The sequence below is a fragment of the Epinephelus lanceolatus genome, chromosome 3, assembly GCF_041903045.1.
Source record: "Epinephelus lanceolatus isolate andai-2023 chromosome 3, ASM4190304v1, whole genome shotgun sequence".
NCBI classification, from domain to species: Eukaryota; Metazoa; Chordata; class Actinopteri; order Perciformes; family Serranidae; genus Epinephelus; species Epinephelus lanceolatus.
In genome coordinates, this window is record NC_135736.1 from 24,137,258 (window position 1) to 24,156,829 (window position 19,572).

Genomic DNA, 19,572 nt, shown 5'->3' on the forward strand with positions numbered 1-19,572 from the left:
CAAATAAACCTTTCTCATTTGTTAGTTAGTATTTCTTGGTGCAAGCTATTTTTAAGAACATTTTTAACAAATTATGCTTATAAAAAGTGATGGACAAAATCAAACCATTTCAAAAAGTGGTGGAGACACATCCCCAGCGTTCCCAGTGTAAATGACAGCTGTGGCCAAATGTAATCTAAGGCTTTACCTTGCCTCAGGTTTCTTTGTTGGCCCCTGGTGGTGACTTGTCATACAGTCTGCTACAAACACCTCTAGATGATAAAGAAAAGAAACTTTTATTTTCCCAAAGAGGTTACACAACATTCAGAATCCTTTTTCCTTAATTCAACATTTGTTAATGTTTCATTATTACAAAGGTAGAGATCCACCAGCACGTACTAGTACTAGCACATCATTCTGTAGGTCTTCAGGGAAAAAACAAAGCCAAATGGCAGCATTGATCATAAACTACAAGGTAAAATCGAGAAAATTACAAATATATATCCATCTATTTCAGGGAAACAATAGATTGTTGTACAAGATTCACACTCTCAAACCACTATGGTGAGCCATAGGAAAAGTACAAATCAACAAAGTGAGGACATGACAGCAGGTTATCAATACCAGCGTACAATATGTCCTGTCTGAAAAATATATTTTAATATAACCCAATGAAAGAAACTGTTAGCAGCTCAGGTAAAGGATGCTGGTCTTTCAAATTTACAAAAAAGTTTGTCAAGTTAGTTGTATTTTGGTTTACATATCATACAGTTCTTACAAGTTTGTCGTAATTAGTCTCAAATGCATAAATGTGCAAGTGCAACATGGATAAATATCTTTGAGAACAGCAAGTCTTAAAATATATTCAGACTTTTTGAATGTTACTGGAGTATTATATTTGTGCTGCGTGGAGTGTTTTAATGTACAGTTGTGTAGGCTCTAACTGTACTGTTCTCCGAGTGTGTTTATGTGTGTGTATGTGTGCATCTGTGTTTGGTCCATTCTCTTCCTTCAAGAGTTGGTCCCGTAAACTGGTAGTGAGAGCGCCTGTTTTCAACAAGACCAGGTATCAAAGCACAGAGGGGAAGAGAGGAACAAATTCAAGAATTCAAGGCACATTTAGTCACATAAGGCTGGTCCTTCATTTTCTCTGGAATTTAAGAGAATCAACACTTGTACCCATTCAGTCGTATGCCATGAACGCAGACAAAATAGGGAAATGCTAAAAAAACAGAGGGCAATGTTGATTAAAAGTAGCATCATGTCAACGTAATCATATCACAACATGCAGGATTTGTTGTGAACAGCCATCAGTGTGACTTTGACATTTTATTTTAAAGTAATAGTTTGACATTTTGGGAAATATTCTCATTTGTTTTTTCTCGCTGAGAGTTAAGAAGATCAATACTCCTCTAATGTCTTTAAATATAAAGCTACAGCCTGCAGCTGGTTATCTTAGCTTAGCATAAAGTCTGGAATCAGAGGGAAACAGCTAGCCTGGCTCCATTTTAAGGTACATAACCTCCCATGAAACCACAATTTTTTTACACTTTGGTTTTTGTATTAGTGAGGTTTAGAGGTACTTATAGGCAGAATGTTTTTTCACCTTTGGACAGAGTCAGGCTAGCTGTTTCACCCGTTGCCTGTCTTAATGCTAAGCTAAACTAAATGGCTGCTGGTTGTTGCCTAACCTTGCATTCGTGTGGTGTTGGAATGATCGGAAAATTAGTTCCCCAACTGGGAAAATTCACATTAATGAGGAACAACTGGGAAAGTTGGCGAAAATTTTGGTACATGAGTTGCCAAGTTGATGTCACATACGTGGAAACATGGTGGACATAAGTAAATGTTCAGCTGATGGTGATAAACTTTTTAAATAATTTCACATATTGCATGTCAATTTTTTGCTAACACGTTACTATTAGTTGCTGTCCATGTATATTGATTTAGATTAGTGAGAGAAGTTATTCATTAGCATTAGTCAGGTAAAGCAAAATTTTAGTGGTTTCAGGGGATGTACTGGTGCAGCAACAAGTCGGACAAAATCACTTTGTAACATAAAGCTTCAAACTGTTCAGACTGGCAACGAGAATCTCCACTGGGACGTTAAACATTCTGAGCATTTAAATATAAAAATCTTCTTTGTTGCGTCCATGTCTTCCCACATAATGAGTTAAAAACTCGCCAAAGTCGGAAGAAGGACTTCCCAGCTTGTGAAATGAGACCATCCAGGGTGCACTTGAATGCAGCATTATGAGCGTTATGGATCCCCCTGCTTCTCTTGGCGAGTCCCACCCTACTGCGCTGTGACTGGCCATTACTGGTCACATTGATGTGTTGAAGTCTGAGGCATTTAGGGTTAGGACAAAGGTCATGGTTAGTTCAAGTTTTAGCCTGTACCAGCACCAAAAACGCAGTGGGATCCATAATAACACGCCTCATATAGACTGTTTCAAACTTGAAAACTTAGATGTTCTAAATGGGTCCAGGTGTACTTCCTGTTGGAATGTTTGTAAATGCTGTAGCTGACAGGAAGTAAACAGGGACCAAAGACGTTGCCCTAGCAACAGAATAGCAATGAAACAGTCTACTGAACGAACTCTCAGCAAGAAAGCAAACACATGTACTTCCCAACATGTCAAACTACATTATTAATCAGTTTGCTTGCAAAAATGAGCAGTTTGCATGATTCATAAATCTGAATTCCGTTTTCCGCTGTCTGTCACAACAGGTGTAAAAATCAAATCATGAGAGAATTCATGTTCAGATTCTCCTGAAACGTCCTGATTAGGCTTTCATAAAGTGTTCGTCCCCATCCCAGTCAGCTGAGCAGAGTAAAATTAATAATGAGTAAAACGGCAGTCGTTTTGATCCCGTAGTTGGCCGTAGGGAGCCAACGTGTCTGCTGAGCTGGGATGCAACATTCATATGCTGGAATACAAAAGGCCATTTAGAGTTTCCAAATGTGTTTACTGCAGCCGCTCCTGCTCAACAGATTTGTCAAACAGTATAAAAGTGCGTTTCCTATGATTTCAAATAACTGCGACATGAAAAGGATGATTTCACAACAAGAGTAAAAAGGATTGTAGGAGGTTTTTTTTTCATTTTGTGTTTTGAGTTAAAAGGATTTACAGTTGTGAAAGTTTGAAAGGCAGTGACAGTAGAGTTGAAGAGAGGAGGGTAGTTTCCTGTAGTTTCTGTAGACTGTGACAGTTCCTGTCAAACTGAGCCGCTGTGGCTTCAAAAGGAGTGATTAGTGCTCTTCCAACCAGGATGGACTGTCCCCACCCGGCATTTTCAACTTGATGTGGAACTGCTTGAGTGTCTGTTCCAGCTGCTGTTGGTTTCCAGCGTAGTACGCAGCTATGGCATTGTGGAACAGGATGAGCTGGTTGTGCAATACCTTCACCTGTTTGGGGGGAGGAAGGGGAAATAAAGAGACAGTGAGGAGAGCTGAACTGAAAGACAATACGCTGGTGTAGGATTGTTGAGCACGAACAGATTCTAACCTACCTTGTTCTCTTCCAGAAATTTCAGTTTGACGGAGACGTCGTTTCGCATCCTCTCGTACTTCTCGCGGTGGATCTGGAACTGCTGCTGGGAGTGTTCGATCTTGGGCATTGTGGTGGCGTCACGTGGGCCCAGATTCAGCTCCTCCAAGTCTGTACGGTACGCATCGTACTCAACCCTAGAAGTGTGGTGTCAAATATATGAAATACATATGAATACATTGTTATACATCACTATGTAAGCAAGACTGTTAGAAATCAACATAAACAACAAAAATATCTGCACCAGAAGTCATGTTCAATGAATATTTTCCGTCACTGACTAATAATGATAATAATAAATAATACATTGGATTCATATAGTGCTTTTCAGTATACTCAAAGACGTTTTACAAAGAGCAACATCAAAAAAAAAAAAAAAAAAAAAAAAAAAAAATCCATAGGGATGTAGGGAGGGAAATCGTCCAGAAAGGGCAAAGGACACTGAATTTAGAGGTTATAGGCCGTTTTGAAAGGGTGTGTTTTCAGGGTTTTCTTGAAGGTGGAGAGTGAGGGGGGGAGTCTCTGACTGAAACTGTTTTAACAATGATGGAAAAATCTGACAGCTGTTTGTCGTTTTGACAGATTAGAACAGTGAGGGCAATCTACTATAACTGTCAGTAATTCATCACACCCCTGCCCAGCTGGTGGAGTGTGCATATTAATTAACTATAGTCCAGTCTTGTCTTGTCTTGCTTTTGATCTCACGTGCATGACATCATTGTCTAACTGGCTTAAGCCATCGCATTGATAGGCTATATTGCTACAATCCCGGTGTATCTGTTCACATTTTCTCTCCATGCCCACTGGAGAGTAGTGCTGCCAGAGCACACTGGAACGATGCTCCACCACTTTTTTGTCCAAGTGAGAACAAAGAATATTTGCACTTTGCTGATCAGGCTGAAATGCATACATTTTTTTAAGCGCTTGAATATCTAATAATCACTTAAGTGTATGTCATGCAAGAGAATCAAAAACAAAGTTTTCATATTGACATTTAAGGTGTGTCGTCTGATTCACAACATCAGTGGTGATGTATGCAAGAAAACACACCACCAGTGGTAGGCTGAGGGCCACAGTTAATTTTTTTTGTTTATTGCTAACTTTTAACCAATAAAGATGACAAGGCAGCAAAATATCCTTTCATTTTATAGTTATAGTTGATTAAGCAGTGGTAACATGTCATTCAAAACGAGCCACAACTTAACTGTGTTTGTGTACACATAGGTGCGCTTTGGCAAACAAATAGCACTACACCCCTGCTTTTAAATGCGTAATCTATACACTTATTCTGTATATTTAATGAAAACTAAATACTATTACATTTGAACACAAAAATCACAGGTAATATTACTGTAGATTATAATGGAATTTTTATGACCTTGTTAATCAAAATGACTGAAAATGAGAAAGTTTAATGCAACCTGTCTCGTACACCAAGTCCAGTTTGTTATGTTTTTAAAGTGCCCTATAGACTTTTTGATCTCCAGTAGAGCTACAGAGCAGTTTTTAAATATAAAATTTGTTTGTCTTGAGACAGGAGGATACAAGTGCAACGAGTTATTCAATTAACAGTCCAGCAGATGGTTTCACAGTATTCCACTGATCTGCAGGTGGCAGCTGTGCTCCAAGAAATGCAGCAACATACCAACAAAGGCAGGAAAGAGGAAGAGTGCTTTGGCTTTGCAAACGTTTCATGGACAGTGGGTATTCAGTGCATTTATCAGACTTCAAGGTCATGTTCGATGCCTTTTGGGTGAGTAATATGGAATGTAAATATTGTTTGTTTATACTCCACAACGCTCCTATCATATACATTTATACACACAGTATGTATGCTTATAACATTTTTCTACAGCTTGAAGTTTTGAGTTAAATGCCTGGATGAGTGTACGTGTGGGGGGCTTTAATGGTGAAGACACAGAAAGTTCTGCTGTTACTGTTTTTTGCCTGAAGTGCGCTGTAAATTTTGCTACTAAAGCAACTCTGGCAATTTCCAATATCAAATTTTCCTCTGGCAGAAGACAACCCAATCCACACATTTCATTTATCATGAATAAGACTTCTGACAGTGCCTGAATTCTTGCATTTTAAAAGCAAGAACAAAGAAGTTTCTGTGGAGGTTTTTTGACCTGACAAAGATGAAACTTTGATCTCACAAAGATCCAGCCAGGACTGAGACAGTTTCTCCACATAGTTAGATAATGACTGCGGTTTGAAGATGTTGCACAGCCACAATAAGCACACACGATCATGCATCACCTACCTGGCAACTTCATACTGTTTGATATTAATCATGGTGTCTTCGATTGTTTTGTCCACGAGTGTGTTAACGCTGCTGATGAAAAAGTTGATGGCACCCAGCAGTGTCTCTCCATTTTTGGACAAAAGCTTTTGGGTGTCAGCATTGTAACCAAACTCCTCCTGAAGAAAGAGTCAAAGAGATTTCAATCACATCACTGAATTTTTCTTATTCAGTATCATTGTCCACAGTGACTAAAGTACCTGTGGGTGCCAGCAACATACAGTACATTTTCCAAATATTGTACAGGGGTAATAGTGATTATTAAAATATAAGTGTGAAAAAATACATTTGTTGGCATCTGCATCAATTAAACACAAAAATGTAATCTGCAGAGAGACCAGTTCCTCAGATATAGTTAGAAAATAGGTAAGCCATAATTACAAAAAGAACATCAGTGTCTGAGACATAAAACTGTATTGCTATGATGTAAAGCAGTTAGATTACTGTTAGTACTGTATATGTACTCACTCAAATATAAAAGAGAATGTACTTGGTATTTGAAACATGGAGCAACAAAGATAAATTCAGTAACACAGAGGACTGGGAAGAAACAGCAGGACCTAAACTTTAATTATGCATGACTCTTTACTGCCTTTAAGCCATTAACTTTGGATGCCTCAATAAAATCGAAATAAATAGTAATCAGAGGCATCAGGGGAGAGTCTCAGAAAATAAGTTTGCTCTGCAGATGACCCAAAAGTCAATATATACATTTTAGTGATGCAACGCTGTTTAAATTAATTTGCCCAATAGCCGATACAAATGTTTTTTGTTATGGTTTGTTTTGCTTTTGTTGTTGTTACACTATAAAAAAATAACTGGACTGTTATCAAGTAATTTAGCTCATATACTACCTCTGAATGAGCACAAATTCAACCATACAAATCTATGAAACAACCTTTAATATAACCTTCTTTCACATTAAAACATCTTTTAAAGGAGCTATATGTAAGAAACCTAAAGCAAATAGTCGTAAAATCATCCTAATATGTCACAGAGACTAAGGAATAATGTTCATATAACATACTGATCTCAGCCAGAATATTCGCATTTAAAAAAAAATTTACAGTCCGCAAATCATGTTTATGTTTTGAATTTGTGTTTTGGCCTGTTGCGCCACCCACTGCCATCTACCAGTCACACAGTCAGTAGAGTCTCAGCATCCAGGTTGCCAGTAGTTACAACTGAGCTACAATGGCTGACGGTGCGACTAAACCCAAACGACCTTGTTATGATTCCCAAAAACGCCAAGACAAAACTCAAGGCAAAGCGAGGTTCTATATAGGAGATGCTTTTAAACGGTGGAGACGGCTGAAAGCGGAGAAGAATTTGAAATCGGATGTCGAAGTGGCTACTCTTCTCCTCAACAGGTAAGCTTTAGCCAAAGTTGGCTAACTAGCATCATAACTAGATGGGGATGGACATTTCGAATACTTTCAACTGTTACTCATTTTCGATCATACATTGTAGCCCATGTGCAGGTGGGTCATCGACCCGACTGATTTTTTTGAGAAACAAACGTTAGCAGCACGGCAAGCAGCATTAGCAGTGTCCCAGCACATAGCATTAGCAGCCGGCTCCTCCTCCGCTGTATCCCGGCAGCAGCGTTAGCAGCAGAGAAGCTGGACTTGCTCGAACGGGGGGCGGATACGACTCGCGGCAGTATTTTGAATTTGAGTGCAGTAACCGTTTTGCCCACATTTTTACATACGTCGCCTTTAAAGAAAATCTGCTTCAAAAGCCTTTTGATCTAATATCCATGTTATATTGCTGTATTATATTTATATTTATTGAAGTTTCTCCCCAAAAACTAAACTTTACAAGAACACATCATGATGTCATAATTTACCTTCACCTTATGCTCATTTTCACAGAATAAAGGATCAAACGAATCATGAAACTCATCTAGTACACAACCCAGCAGTCAGTGGTGTAGCTCTCTAGCTCTCGTCCTGCTGATGTCAGTACAGATTTGTAGTTCACAGTGTAACATTATCTGGGGAAAAAATGGGGTGTGTTCCCTGACACATCGCTACTGAGTTTACTGCGTCCTTTTGTCCCGCAAGCATCCCAGGGACGATCTCTGTTCATCTCAAACACTCATTTCATATTGTCCCCAAGACAATGGGGCACCATTAGTCTTGAGCCCTGCTTTTAAGCCTGCAAACAACAGAAAAACATGAGCTCCTGCCAATGGGGAATGTCGTCTTCGCTGATAGGCTGATGGCAGCCAACAAGGCAGCTATCGGAATATCGGCTGATACCAATGTTCAGTTGATAAGTCGGTGCATCCCTACACATGTATTCTATAGTATTTTATGTGTCTTTACTTGGACACTAAGTAAAGATGATAAGATGCCTCTTCCCGTTTATCCTACCTCATCCGATTGATATCACTGCATCTATATTTACGGACTCACATGCAGTTCTGGTGACTTGAGGCTGAGGTCAGCGAAGGCGTCGCCCAGCTGCCTCTGCGTCTGCATTATCTGGGACAGCTGAGTGGCCAGCGTCTGAGCCAGCTTGATTACATTCTGGTACTTCCTCTTGTTGTCGCGGAGGACTTCGATTTGAGCCTCCAGCTCCAGGTCTACGGTCCTCGAGCCCCGTCCCAGCTTCTCTGACAGGATCTGCCTGGTACACTGCAAAGAACAGCAGGGTTTAAATAATTAGGGACAACTGTGGAAGTAGCTAATGTACTGCTTGAGCCAAAAAACAAAATCTAAAACAACAGAAGATATCAATCATTTGTGTTTGTCCGTTTCACTTTTCTGCCAACATCCTAATAAACTGAGAGCAGACAAAGGCTGAGAGAAGAAGCACAGCAGAGGAAGAACATATAAAGAAACAAGGACAGAGAGAATTACTTTGTATGTGTTGATGCTCCACTTTCTCACTAGGTCCAGTTTTTCCATGGCTGGGCTCTTTAAGTCATCTGAAAGGACCACTGCTCCACTGTTTGGCTGTGCATTCATTGGGCCTGGACAATTCAAAGTCATTCACTTAGTGGCTGATTAAAGTTATTGGATTTGCAGGCTAGAGAGCTGTGGTGAAAATTAGGGAGGTTATAATCATCAGACAGTGTAATGAGATCATCACGTTAACACTGAATCTTCAATTCAGACCACATACTAAATTTAAGGCATTAGAGGACGCCGAAGACATCTGATTATTCAAATCAAAATGAACATCAAAATACAATTAGTCATGACTTACCATTTAAAAATGCTAACAGTCACAGTAACAGTGATGAAAAGTGCTTTGTTGGGCACAGAGGGGAAATGCTGAAAGATACCGAGCCCCGAAACTGACAAAATATAGGTAAAGGTTATCAGACAAGTCAAGAATATAGACAGAAAACATGTCATTAGTTAAATAACTAAAACATAGTATAAAAATAAATGTTTGCTTTACAGTTAAAATGCTTTAGATACAACAAGAGTTCACACAGTGATGCTACAATTACACAACACATAGATGGTTAAAATTCTGTGCACTGACTGCTGTACTGTAGACAGTTAGCTTCAGTGCAGTTGATAACAGCTCATAGGGCTGGTGAGTTATTATGTTTAGGACAGAGCCCCTAAATATCACCTTACGGGAATTTAGAGGCTCCTGCTGTTTCCATCGGTAGCCAAGAATGGCCAAAAAAAAAAAAACCTGGCTCTAGATAGGGCCATTCACATTTTAAAGTCACCCACTGTAGTCTCCTTCACACTTGGCACGAGGGAGAAGTTTCAGTTCTGCAACTTCAACGCTAGATGCCACTAAATCCTACACACTGGACCTTTACCTACAAAATGATCTATCCATGTATTCTGTTATATTTTGACTTCTCTGACATCCATTTACCACATTTGGTCCTTTCGGGCCTTACAGATAGAAACTATGGGAGGCTACAGGTGCCAACTTTAGCAAGGACAAAGGTTACAAACAGGAAAACCCACTGAGATTAAACATGAAAGCAGTTTCCTTTCCAAGCCAAGCAAATGCTTTAGGCATCAAGAGGTTGCATCAGATCTAACTCTGAGGAAAATGACTCTAAGAGGTGTGTGAATGCGTTTCATTAGCCACTGCAAAGCAGAAAACTACTTCATTAGCCCAGACTTATATGAGGACAAAGTTTGGAGAGCCATTTAAACAAGAAAGGCGAAGAGGAGAGGTTTGATTGTGAATGTAGCACAGCCTGTGGGAACAAGGAGCAGGTAAGATGAAAAACCAAGAGAGGCACAAAAGGACTGTGGTTAATTTAGTGTGCAGATGGTGACGACTCAGTATCATCTGATTCAGACTCCATTGCTGCTGGTACCTTGCTCAGCCTGACTATCGCTGGAAGAGCGTGCCAGGCGGCTAGCAACAGCTGAGCTGGGAGCTACAGGTGCCACGGGTGATGTGGGCAGGCTTGCTGACCCTGAGAGATATTCAGAGTTATGATTCATTAGTATGTCACCATCCAGCCTGAACAAGTGTAACGAGAAATATCTCATTGATGCTGATTTCCTGCACGTGTTTTTCTTATCATGGTGGCTCTCTGTGCCGCAGGATCAGTGTGCTAATCAACAAAAGCCTACCTGAACCAGAGTAAATAACATGGAAAATAGCCATGGCAACATTGTGGTAATGGGCTACAACAGCTCACCACTCCATGGCGCATTTTTAATAAGTGGGGCATGATGATGAAAAGGAAAGAAGGGTTACAATACAGAGATCAGAGGAAACTCATTAAATTCAATTGGATGTCCACCTTTACAAATTCAAATGTCTTCCTTTCAAATCTCTCAGAGATTAAAACCCCAAAGTGGAGCACTGTGAATACATGGAGAGGAAAAACTGTTTGTAAACACAGAATGCTGCAGTCATATCTAGATACAACCAGATATGAGACGCATTAATGCGAGGTGTAATTGGGGGGGGGTGTCAAATGACGTGACAAGACCTGACAAGTTTCTGATGAGCTGCTCCATCACAAAGGTCTGATACCATAGAAACTGTACGTACACAAAATAAGCAGAGCAACAATATAAAGTGAAATGTCTTACCTTTGTATGGTCCTGATTCAATGATGCCCTCTGTTGTTGACGCAAAGTTGCTGGCGGAGACACAGGACTCTGAAAGGTTCAGGGCCCCGGGGCCACTGGGGTAGGAGTCCTGTAAAAAATTTAACAGGGACTATATTACAATATAATTCTAATAAGAGGTTTAGTGGTTCCTAGCAGACAGGCAGCAAAGACAGGAAACGTTCTGTACTTAATATACATGTGTTTGATATTTGGGGTTCGCCAAAAAATGCAAATGCACTCACAAAAAAGCAAAAAAAATATTAAAAAAAAGTATGATAATAGCAGTCAGGATAGTCAGCACCTCCAATTCTGAGGCCATGGTTCTCTGCCAGAAAACAGTGAATTGCCCCCTCTCAGTTGGAAAAGAGTTACTGGCTCAAGCAAGGAATTTAAAGTATCTTGGGGTCTTGTTCACGAGTAAGGGTAGAATGGAGCGAGAGATGGATCGGTGGTTTGATGCGGCTTCTGCAGTGATGCGGGTGCTGCGTCAGACCGTCATGGTGAAGAGGGAGCTGAGCCGGAAGGCAAAGCTTTTGATTTACTGGCCCATACGTCCCAACCCTCACCTATGGTCATGAGCTCTGGGTAGTGACCAAAAGAATGTGGTTGTGGATACAAGTGGCCGAAATGAGTTTCCTCCTTGGGGTGGCTGGGCTCAGCCTTAGAGATAGGGTGAGGAGCTCGGACATCCGGAGGGAGCTCGGAGTAGAGCTGCTGCTCCTTCGCATCGAAAGGGGTCAGCTGAGGTGGTTCGGGCATCTGATCAGGATGAATCCTGGAACGCCTACCGTTAGGGGTGTTCCAGGCATGTCCCACTGATAGGAGGCCCCGGGGCAGACCCAGAACACACTGGAGGGATTACATATCTTGTCTGTCCTGGGAACGCGTTGGGGTCCTAGGATGTCTGGGATGCTTTGCTCGGCCTGCTGCCCCGTGACCCAGCCCCGGATAAACGGATGAAAATGGATGGATGATATGATAATAGATTAAGATCAACTTCAAAATAAAAGTAGGGCTGTGCATTGGCAAGAATCTGGCAATATGATATGCATCATTATGCAGGTGATATGATTCAATATATTGCAATACTGTAATCGAGGTGATGCATCATGAATTTTGGCTGAAGAGAGATTACAACACTGTAGCAGTCGTGGGTTTAAACACAACACAAAATGAACCACTGCCAGAAATCTTTGTATGTAAACTACTGATTTAAAAAATGATAGTGTTTTTGAGAATCAATACAGTATCACATAACATTGCAAGTGTATCAGTATTTTCTTACACCCCTAAATAAAAGCCATTAATCTGAATTTTTTTTTTAAATCAACATAAACATGTTCTCCACACACCTGCTTTTTGCTGCCTGTTGCCATGTTTTGTCATTATTGAGCAGAACTTTAAATCAGTGATGCTTGTGCGGTGACTTTAAACTGAAGGTTGAGACGAACATAAAACAGCAGAGAACATTAGGTTTGATGTCGGTGCTACTGCTGTACTGTTATGAATGGATGACTGCAAACACTTCATAATATTTATATCACTCTAATGTTTAAACTTAACTCACTGCACACCTAAAGTTACAAACTGCAGCTACAGAGTGTGGTGCACTGTTAATAAACCTATGTATGCAGATACACTAAATACCTGAGCTACCTTTTTTAAGATTCAGTATTTTGAGGCTGCATACATGCTTGTGGTTGTGGTGTCCTTGCTGCCACAGATTGTCAGTGTGACTGTGAGCTATTAGGGGTACACAGCAGGCCATCTGGAGGAGCTGCCAGCTCAGTCAGATGGATGGGAAAGAGAAGGCACCCTGAGGTTTCTATCAGAATGACTTCACTGCAGAGGGATCTCACCTTGACTCTCTGAGTATGTCCCTGCCACACAGGTTGAAACCAACATATTCTGTAGAGCTGCAGTTAGCAATAAGCAATAAGCAATAAGCAATTTTAAATCACTGATTTCTGATATTTCATAGACTAAACTATGAAATTGATTAAATGAGATAATGATGGTTAGTTGATAGTGAAGTTTACTGTTAGTTGCAGCCCAAGTACACTACAAATATCAAATTTTTGTATTGTTTTCACTGTTAATTTTCATTAAGAAGTACAGTTTTAATGTTTTATGTCAATTTAATGAGAGATATTATACTTGATGCATCACTGAAAGACAGACATTATAACAAGGGGTAGTGTTGTTGTTAAAGACACCATCTTTCAACTGAAGGACTTTGAAGACCTAGTCAAGGTTTTGTTTTGGAGGTCAGTAGACTCACACTGTCTGAGAACGACAGTCGATTTCATGATATAAGATTAGATATTGTCTTAGATTTTGAATAGCATAAGTAAGTGTCTTTTCCTGGTTTTAAAGGCTACATTACAATAAAGTGATGTCATCTTCTGAACTTACCAGACTGTTGTAGCTGTTCTATTATTTGACTTAACTAGCATAGTCATTTAATCCACATTACTGATGATTATTTATCAAAAATCTTATTGTGCAAATATTTTGCTAAAGCACCAATAGTCAACCCTACAATGTCGTTGTACTATCGATATTGAGATATTTGGTAAAAATATTTCTCCTGAGATAATCATACAGTTTTGAGAGATGCTGTTCTGAAACAAAGCCCTTACCCTCTGGAATACTGTCTCAGGGCTCTGATCCAGGTCTCCATTGCTGGTGACTGGGATCTCAGCGGCAGAGCTTCTATGGGACTCCTCAGTCATTGTGCTTTCCTGTAACGAGGAGGGTGAAAAGAAGCAGGTTACTCTCCAAAGCTTTCCCAAAACAACCTCAAAGATGGAAACCTCCATTAAGAAAAGAAGACTCAGGAGCCACTAGTGGGACACAGAAGTTGTGGGCTGCCATCTTGTGGACACAGCGGTGGTGGACTCTGTGGGTAATGAGTGTGTGATATCAGGATGATCATATACACTGGGGAGAACAGTTTGAAAGTTTAAAATGATCAAAGAACGACCTAAGTATACCTAAGACATATGGTAACCTACACTGATTAGATTAAAAAGATATTGATTTCACCCAAACTTTCCCACCCCAGAACATTTTGGCAATAAAAATACTAGTATTCTGGTCAGTCCGCCCTCTTTCTACAATTACTTTCATCGTGTTTCCTGGACAGAATGGAGAGCTTAGTGAGCTATGAGTCACCTCAGTTGCAGCATCGCAGCATTTACCAGGACCGCTGTAGTTCTTGTGCAACAACTGACAACAATTTTCAACACCCCTTTTTTACAACACCATTTCTGTGTAATTTCTAAACACAACAGGATGGAATATGATACCAAGAGCCTTACATCACCTTCATAATCTACATAAATACATTCTTGGTTGGAGTATTGTCAACATAGTATCCCATATAATGTGCCATAAAGTGCACAATGCCTCCCCTCATGACGCTGTATGCAAAGAAGGGAAGCAACCAGTTATCTGTGATATCTGCTTTAGACCGGCAGTATCCCATTTCTGGTTGCCATGTTCATGCCAGTGTTTCCTAGCTAATGCGAGGCCTTGTGTTTACCAGTGACATCAATTATTTCAACCCACATTTAAACCCTGTGTGTCACGGCTTAAAACTGGTCATTTTGTGGTCTGACTCGGAAAATCCTGCGATGCAGGAACACGCACGGAACAAAATTCCCCTTGACCTTAAATATAATTAACAATCACGAGGAAAGTCCTGTTATAATCTTTATGAAAACATATAAATCAGGTGCCTCTTAATTGTCCCTGTGGATTGAAATAACACTGTGACACATTGGCTTGCCTTGCTGCACATTTACATGTTGGCTCGTAGTAAGCCACAGGGTGGAGACAACAGTTTCTGGCAGCATCAGTTTTGCTTAGCCTATAATAAACTGCCTCTCTATAACTTGCAGGCTGAAGATAAAGCTGTGTTAGTTTTAGAGCAATTTGTGGCCTGATCACTGTGGACTTAGGAACTAGGACACTGACCTCACCACTATAAAGCTTTACCTGAGAGCTCTGCAAGGTCAAACGGTGTAAAGCTAGTTAATGTGGATTAGTGACACACCTGGTAAAGGCGGGGTAACACGAAACAAATGTATTACTGATCAATAAATCTGAATTTGCATCTTTGTAGAAGAGCCTTCGACTATAGGTGGACCTTGACTGGAGTCTAAATAATGCAAATAGCTTCCAGATCAGCAGGTAACAAGATCTGGGACTCGTCTGAGCTGACCGACTGGTTTCACTGTGTGAGCAAAAAAGTGAGTTTATATCACACATTTCATATCAAAGCTAGCATGTTTGGTTGAAATTTATTTTATAAAGTATGCCTTTCATGACAGCTAGGGTTAATTCCCTCCGGTACTAGGTTCATATATTGGATTTATTTTAAACTATGAGTATGAACGAAAGAATGCTGCAACACTTAAGACTTAGGGACACCCACACACAAAAATGTGAGGGTTGCTCTTTCTAAACTAAAGTGGTGTATGACCATAAAATGACAGGCAGTGCTGAGAGTGCAAGGAGATTTAGAGACTTCAGACAGAGTATTAAATGTGAGGTCTAGTATCTAATGCAAGAACATTAAGACAGAATGTTTTCTTTCCATCACACTGTGTCATCTGATACTGTACACATGTTTACAGAGGGTTAAAACTGGTCCTGGAGGAGAATGCTTTATGTAAAGAAGTTGGCGTGTTAGGATGTTTGGCTCTCTGAAAGTCAACCCCTCTTTCGTTTTTATCCAGAACCAAAGATTTTCTGATATGCTGAAGCCGACATAACATATAAAAGTAGATCAAAGTGAAGATGTTCATGTTGGCATGTGTGACAAAGACTGTACTTGGAGTGCTGCGTCATGTGACAGACACATAAATACTTAAAGGCCATATGACGCCCGCATGCAGGCAGATCAGCACAGACATGCACTGGTAGCAGCTGACTGCAGATGAGACTGCAGATGCCTGATAATCCTCTCTGCCATCAAGTTTAGACAGGCCGTCGGGTAGAGGCAAGTCTCAGATAACACGCATTTAAAACATACGGGTGTAAATTAAGAATGACTGTGACAAAATGTGCCAACCAGCACTGTTTTTTTTTTTTTTTAAAGTTGTTGCAGAACTATCCATATATCTTGATTAAAGACTTTTCATATTGCAAAACCTAATGGGACTGTTAGATGTAGGGATGATCCGGGTTCTCAGAGCCAAATGATCCACCCTAACATCTGCAAACATTCTGCAAGGACGCTTGCTAACACTGTCAGCCTATCTGAGCACTGAGAGCAGCAAAGTGGCTGCAAATTAATCAAGCATATAAAGGCAAGGTGTGGCAAGTCATCCTGTGCCGTTCCCTACAGTTCAGTATCCTGGATACAGCCTAACATGACGTGGGAGTAAGGGATAACAACAATAAACTAATTGTCCAATTAGCTGCGTCAGCTGAAGAGGAAGGAATCATGGCTCGCCTCTCCATCTACAGAAGGATGTGACACAGCCATGTTGCACAATGGCAGGTTCAAGGCTGCAAAAACCACAGAGAATGCATCTTAAAGTAAAATCTGGAAATTCTGAATTACAACTGTGATGCATTTAGGGGTTACTAAATGAGCAGGGTTTACAAAAGAAAGAAGACTTTTGATTCTAAATTCTTGCGATCTGACGTGTCACTCTGGCACTGGGCCTGACACAGATGTACAGCCGGAGGAGTCACACATTCCAGCGACACAAGAAATGTTGGACTGCCTGAGAATGTGCAGTCAGGAGTCCAAATCCCTTTCACTTACCCAGCCATGTGACTGACAGCATGTAGAATTTGAGAGCGCTATGTACGGCCAACTTAGCAACAGGGAAACATTGTGAGGAAATGGTATCATTAACTCATCATGTTCACTTGCACACAGAGTCAGTGCCCAACAAAAGTAGGCAAAAACATAGATTAGTGTATACTTACTGACGTATACTTTCCAATAATATACATATATATTGCATGGTAATGAACAGCAAAGATCAATCTGTCTCAACAATCACTTTGAGATCAGCCAGCATTAATACCAAGGAGAGGAAACTTATGAAGCGTTGATCATCCCCAAACACATCAGGCACCTCACAGAGAGACACAAAAGTAAAAGAAAGAAAGCCACAAACTGCACCATCAACACAGAGCAACAGCTACACCAGTTATATTTCTGCAACCTCCGGCAAAGCAGAATCTGAAACCAGGAAGAAACAAACACAAGCTCCTAACAGCTATAACTCAGGTTCATGTTGTTGATTACATCAGATGAAGCTTCACAACTGAATTCAATCTAATAATAAGGTGATTATATAGGAAAGAGACCACCACCATCACAGCAAGTAAAGATCGAAACAGCAAAATGAAGACAAGAGCACAGCGAGGAAGTGCTAGAAGAGGTTGATTGTCCAAAGTGAAGGTAAATGTCACCTTTGTTTCAGTGTGAGACTCTCCACTCTCCTCTGGGCTTTCAGCTGTTTCAACACGATGATTTGTCTCGCGTCCCCCATTTTCTACACTGTCAGACACGTGTACGGCATCGCTGTCACTGCGTGCCACTACACTCTCCCTCTGAATGCCCTCAGCCTCCTCCTGAACATCTCTGTCATCGTTTTCTTCGGCGCTGTCAATATCAACGTCGTACAGCACATCACCTCCTTCATCTCGTGCCCTACTGCTGTCTACACTCTCCTGCTGTACATCCTCACTCAAACTCTCTTCCGCTTTGTCAGCCTCCACACAATCCATGTGAGAGTCCTTGGCTGAGGTCTTCCCCGATTCAACCTCAAGACTAACTTCAGACATACCTGAAAACAGACAGATAAAAGGGTATAAATAGGTCCTACTGAGCTAGTAGACTGCATTGTGCACTAATATAGTACGCCCAGTTTGTGTCTGCATGTGAATAACATACCACAGATCTAAACATGTGTTTTTTTCTTAAAAATAAATCCCAGATAGTATTTGGAAAAAGCCAGACGGTTGTTTAAAAGCACTTATCACTGCTTGGAAAGTATTTAAAAATGTTCTAGCACTGCATGATAACATTTTTTTTTACTTTTCCCTGCCATGTTGCAATTTCCTCTTTTAAGACAGCAGCTGGAAATGATATATTTCCTCGCTCATCTTGTACAACATAAGAAAAAATATAACTGGATTTATTTTGAATGAATATGTGAATGAATACATGTTTGTAGGCTAGGTAGACTCAACTGTTCCCTAGTTGGAAATGTGTTTCCACAGTGTATGCATCATCTATACCTATGAAACATAGATGCATTCATACAGCAAATACACACAGACACACACATAAAACACCCAGACAAGCAAATACAGAGGCAAATTTAATTTGGGTCTAATGTAGGCTAATGTCCTGCAAATCAAGCAAAGAGAGAGGTCATTTCCAGCTACCACCATTGATTGCTTTTACTACTTTGCTTTTGTACATCTTTGTGTTCTGCAAATACACTTTAACTGTCTATAAGATGCATCTGACAGACGTAAATCAATAACACCTATAAAAACAAATCAACTGAAACCTGAAAGCAACCCTTGCCTTGGAAACACATGCACAGATGTTGGGTAAGTGCTGGCAATGTTAAGGTGTGCATTCCCAACCTCTCAGCTCCCTGCAGGAAAGTATGGCCCATTTATATTGTGATTACTGATGTCTGACATGTAGCTAGGGTATATGGGAAACCTGGGTGTTACTACTAGTACTGGTGACAGTCCGGCATTACAGCTGTCGCCACATTGTTTGCTCTGTTTCCCTGTCACATCACACACCGGAACTGGCTCTCACGTTTAGCAAGGTTAGAACAATTACCTGTTGCAGCGCAGTCACGTGACTAGCTAGGGTGCCCAAAAGTGATCAAATACTTTTAAATGCTAGCAACGACACGTCACATGAGGAAATGTTAGTGTTTTACTGCATTGTTAAGACTATTTAGAGAGGCAATCATTCAACAAACCTCTCTGTTTCTCTCCCTCTCAGTCAGTGGTCTTATAAAGCTGTCCACTAATTTGAGAGAACGTGAATGTATCACAGCCGTTGACGTGTTGTTTGCTAACGTTAACCTAGCTAAACAGCGGATAACGAACCCATTAAAAACTCAAATAAAAGAACTTTAAATGGTTAGTGTTATTTTACTATTTCGCCAAATATGCAAGTCAACGCCTACAGGGAATGGCGATGCTCAAAAGTTTAGTTAACATTACCTGTCTGCGGTCGTGGCTAACTATTTAGCTGCGAACTGTTAGCCGCTGCAGTAGTCCACGAAAATCCTTGATGCCGTGCCGCACTGGATGTGTTTCTGAAAGGCAGTGCGCCTGTTTTTAACGCAAACGTTGCATAGATATACTATCAATTTGTCATCGATGGTCCTCGACTCGCCTTAAGCTCACTAGACTTGCTGTTTGAACCCCGGAAAGACTGATCCACAGTGTGGGCCCTCGGCTGTCATCAGAAGCAGACCGCATCATTTGCTGCATGCGCGCTCCCCCTGCTGGTCAAATATGGCGCTTGCAACGGTTTGTGTCAACGGTCTGAAAGAGGCTAATTTAATTTTTGTGTAACCGAGTATATTTATTGCGACACATTTTATGTAGGAACACGACAATAAGTAGACTATTATACTGTTTAAAGCTTCCTTGTTAATGTTTATCTCAG

The 19,572-nt window shown here is 40.6% G+C and overlaps 1 protein-coding gene across 3 annotated transcripts; it reads right to left on the reverse strand.

Annotated features, from left to right (window-relative positions):
* Positions 1-259: 259 nt before the first annotated feature.
* Positions 260-19,383, reverse strand: arfip1 (ADP-ribosylation factor interacting protein 1 (arfaptin 1)). 3 transcript variants are annotated; one of them, XM_033624374.2, is made up of 10 exons: positions 19,122-19,383; positions 17,334-17,710; positions 13,535-13,636; positions 10,872-10,980; positions 10,142-10,243; positions 8,700-8,812; positions 8,253-8,474; positions 5,794-5,951; positions 3,493-3,667; positions 260-3,388 (listed from the first exon to the last, which is right to left on the reverse strand). In XM_033624374.2, exons 2-10 carry the CDS (start codon positions 17,706-17,708, stop codon positions 3,233-3,235), a joined length of 1,512 nt encoding a protein of 503 aa, XP_033480265.1. In that variant the 5' UTR covers positions 17,709-17,710; positions 19,122-19,383; the 3' UTR covers positions 260-3,232. The 3 variants fall into 3 exon arrangements, with proteins under 3 accessions (XP_033480265.1, XP_033480266.1, XP_033480267.1); XM_033624375.2 differs by lacking the exon at positions 10,142-10,243; XM_033624376.2 differs by lacking the exon at positions 17,334-17,710 and having other exon boundaries at positions 19,122-19,382.
* Positions 19,384-19,572: the final 189 nt, after the last annotated feature.

Coding starts and splice junctions, on each gene's coding strand:
- arfip1 (XM_033624374.2), bottom strand. CDS start 17,708: ATGTCTGAAGTTAGTCTTGAGGTTGAATCGGGGAAGACCTCAGCCAAG. Junction 10,244..10,871: donor TGAATCAGGACCATACAAAG/GTAAGACATTTC, acceptor AATATCTCTCAG/GGTCAGCAAGCCTGCCCACA. Junction 3,389..3,492: donor AATTTCTGGAAGAGAACAAG/GTAGGTTAGAAT, acceptor CCCCCCAAACAG/GTGAAGGTATTGCACAACCA.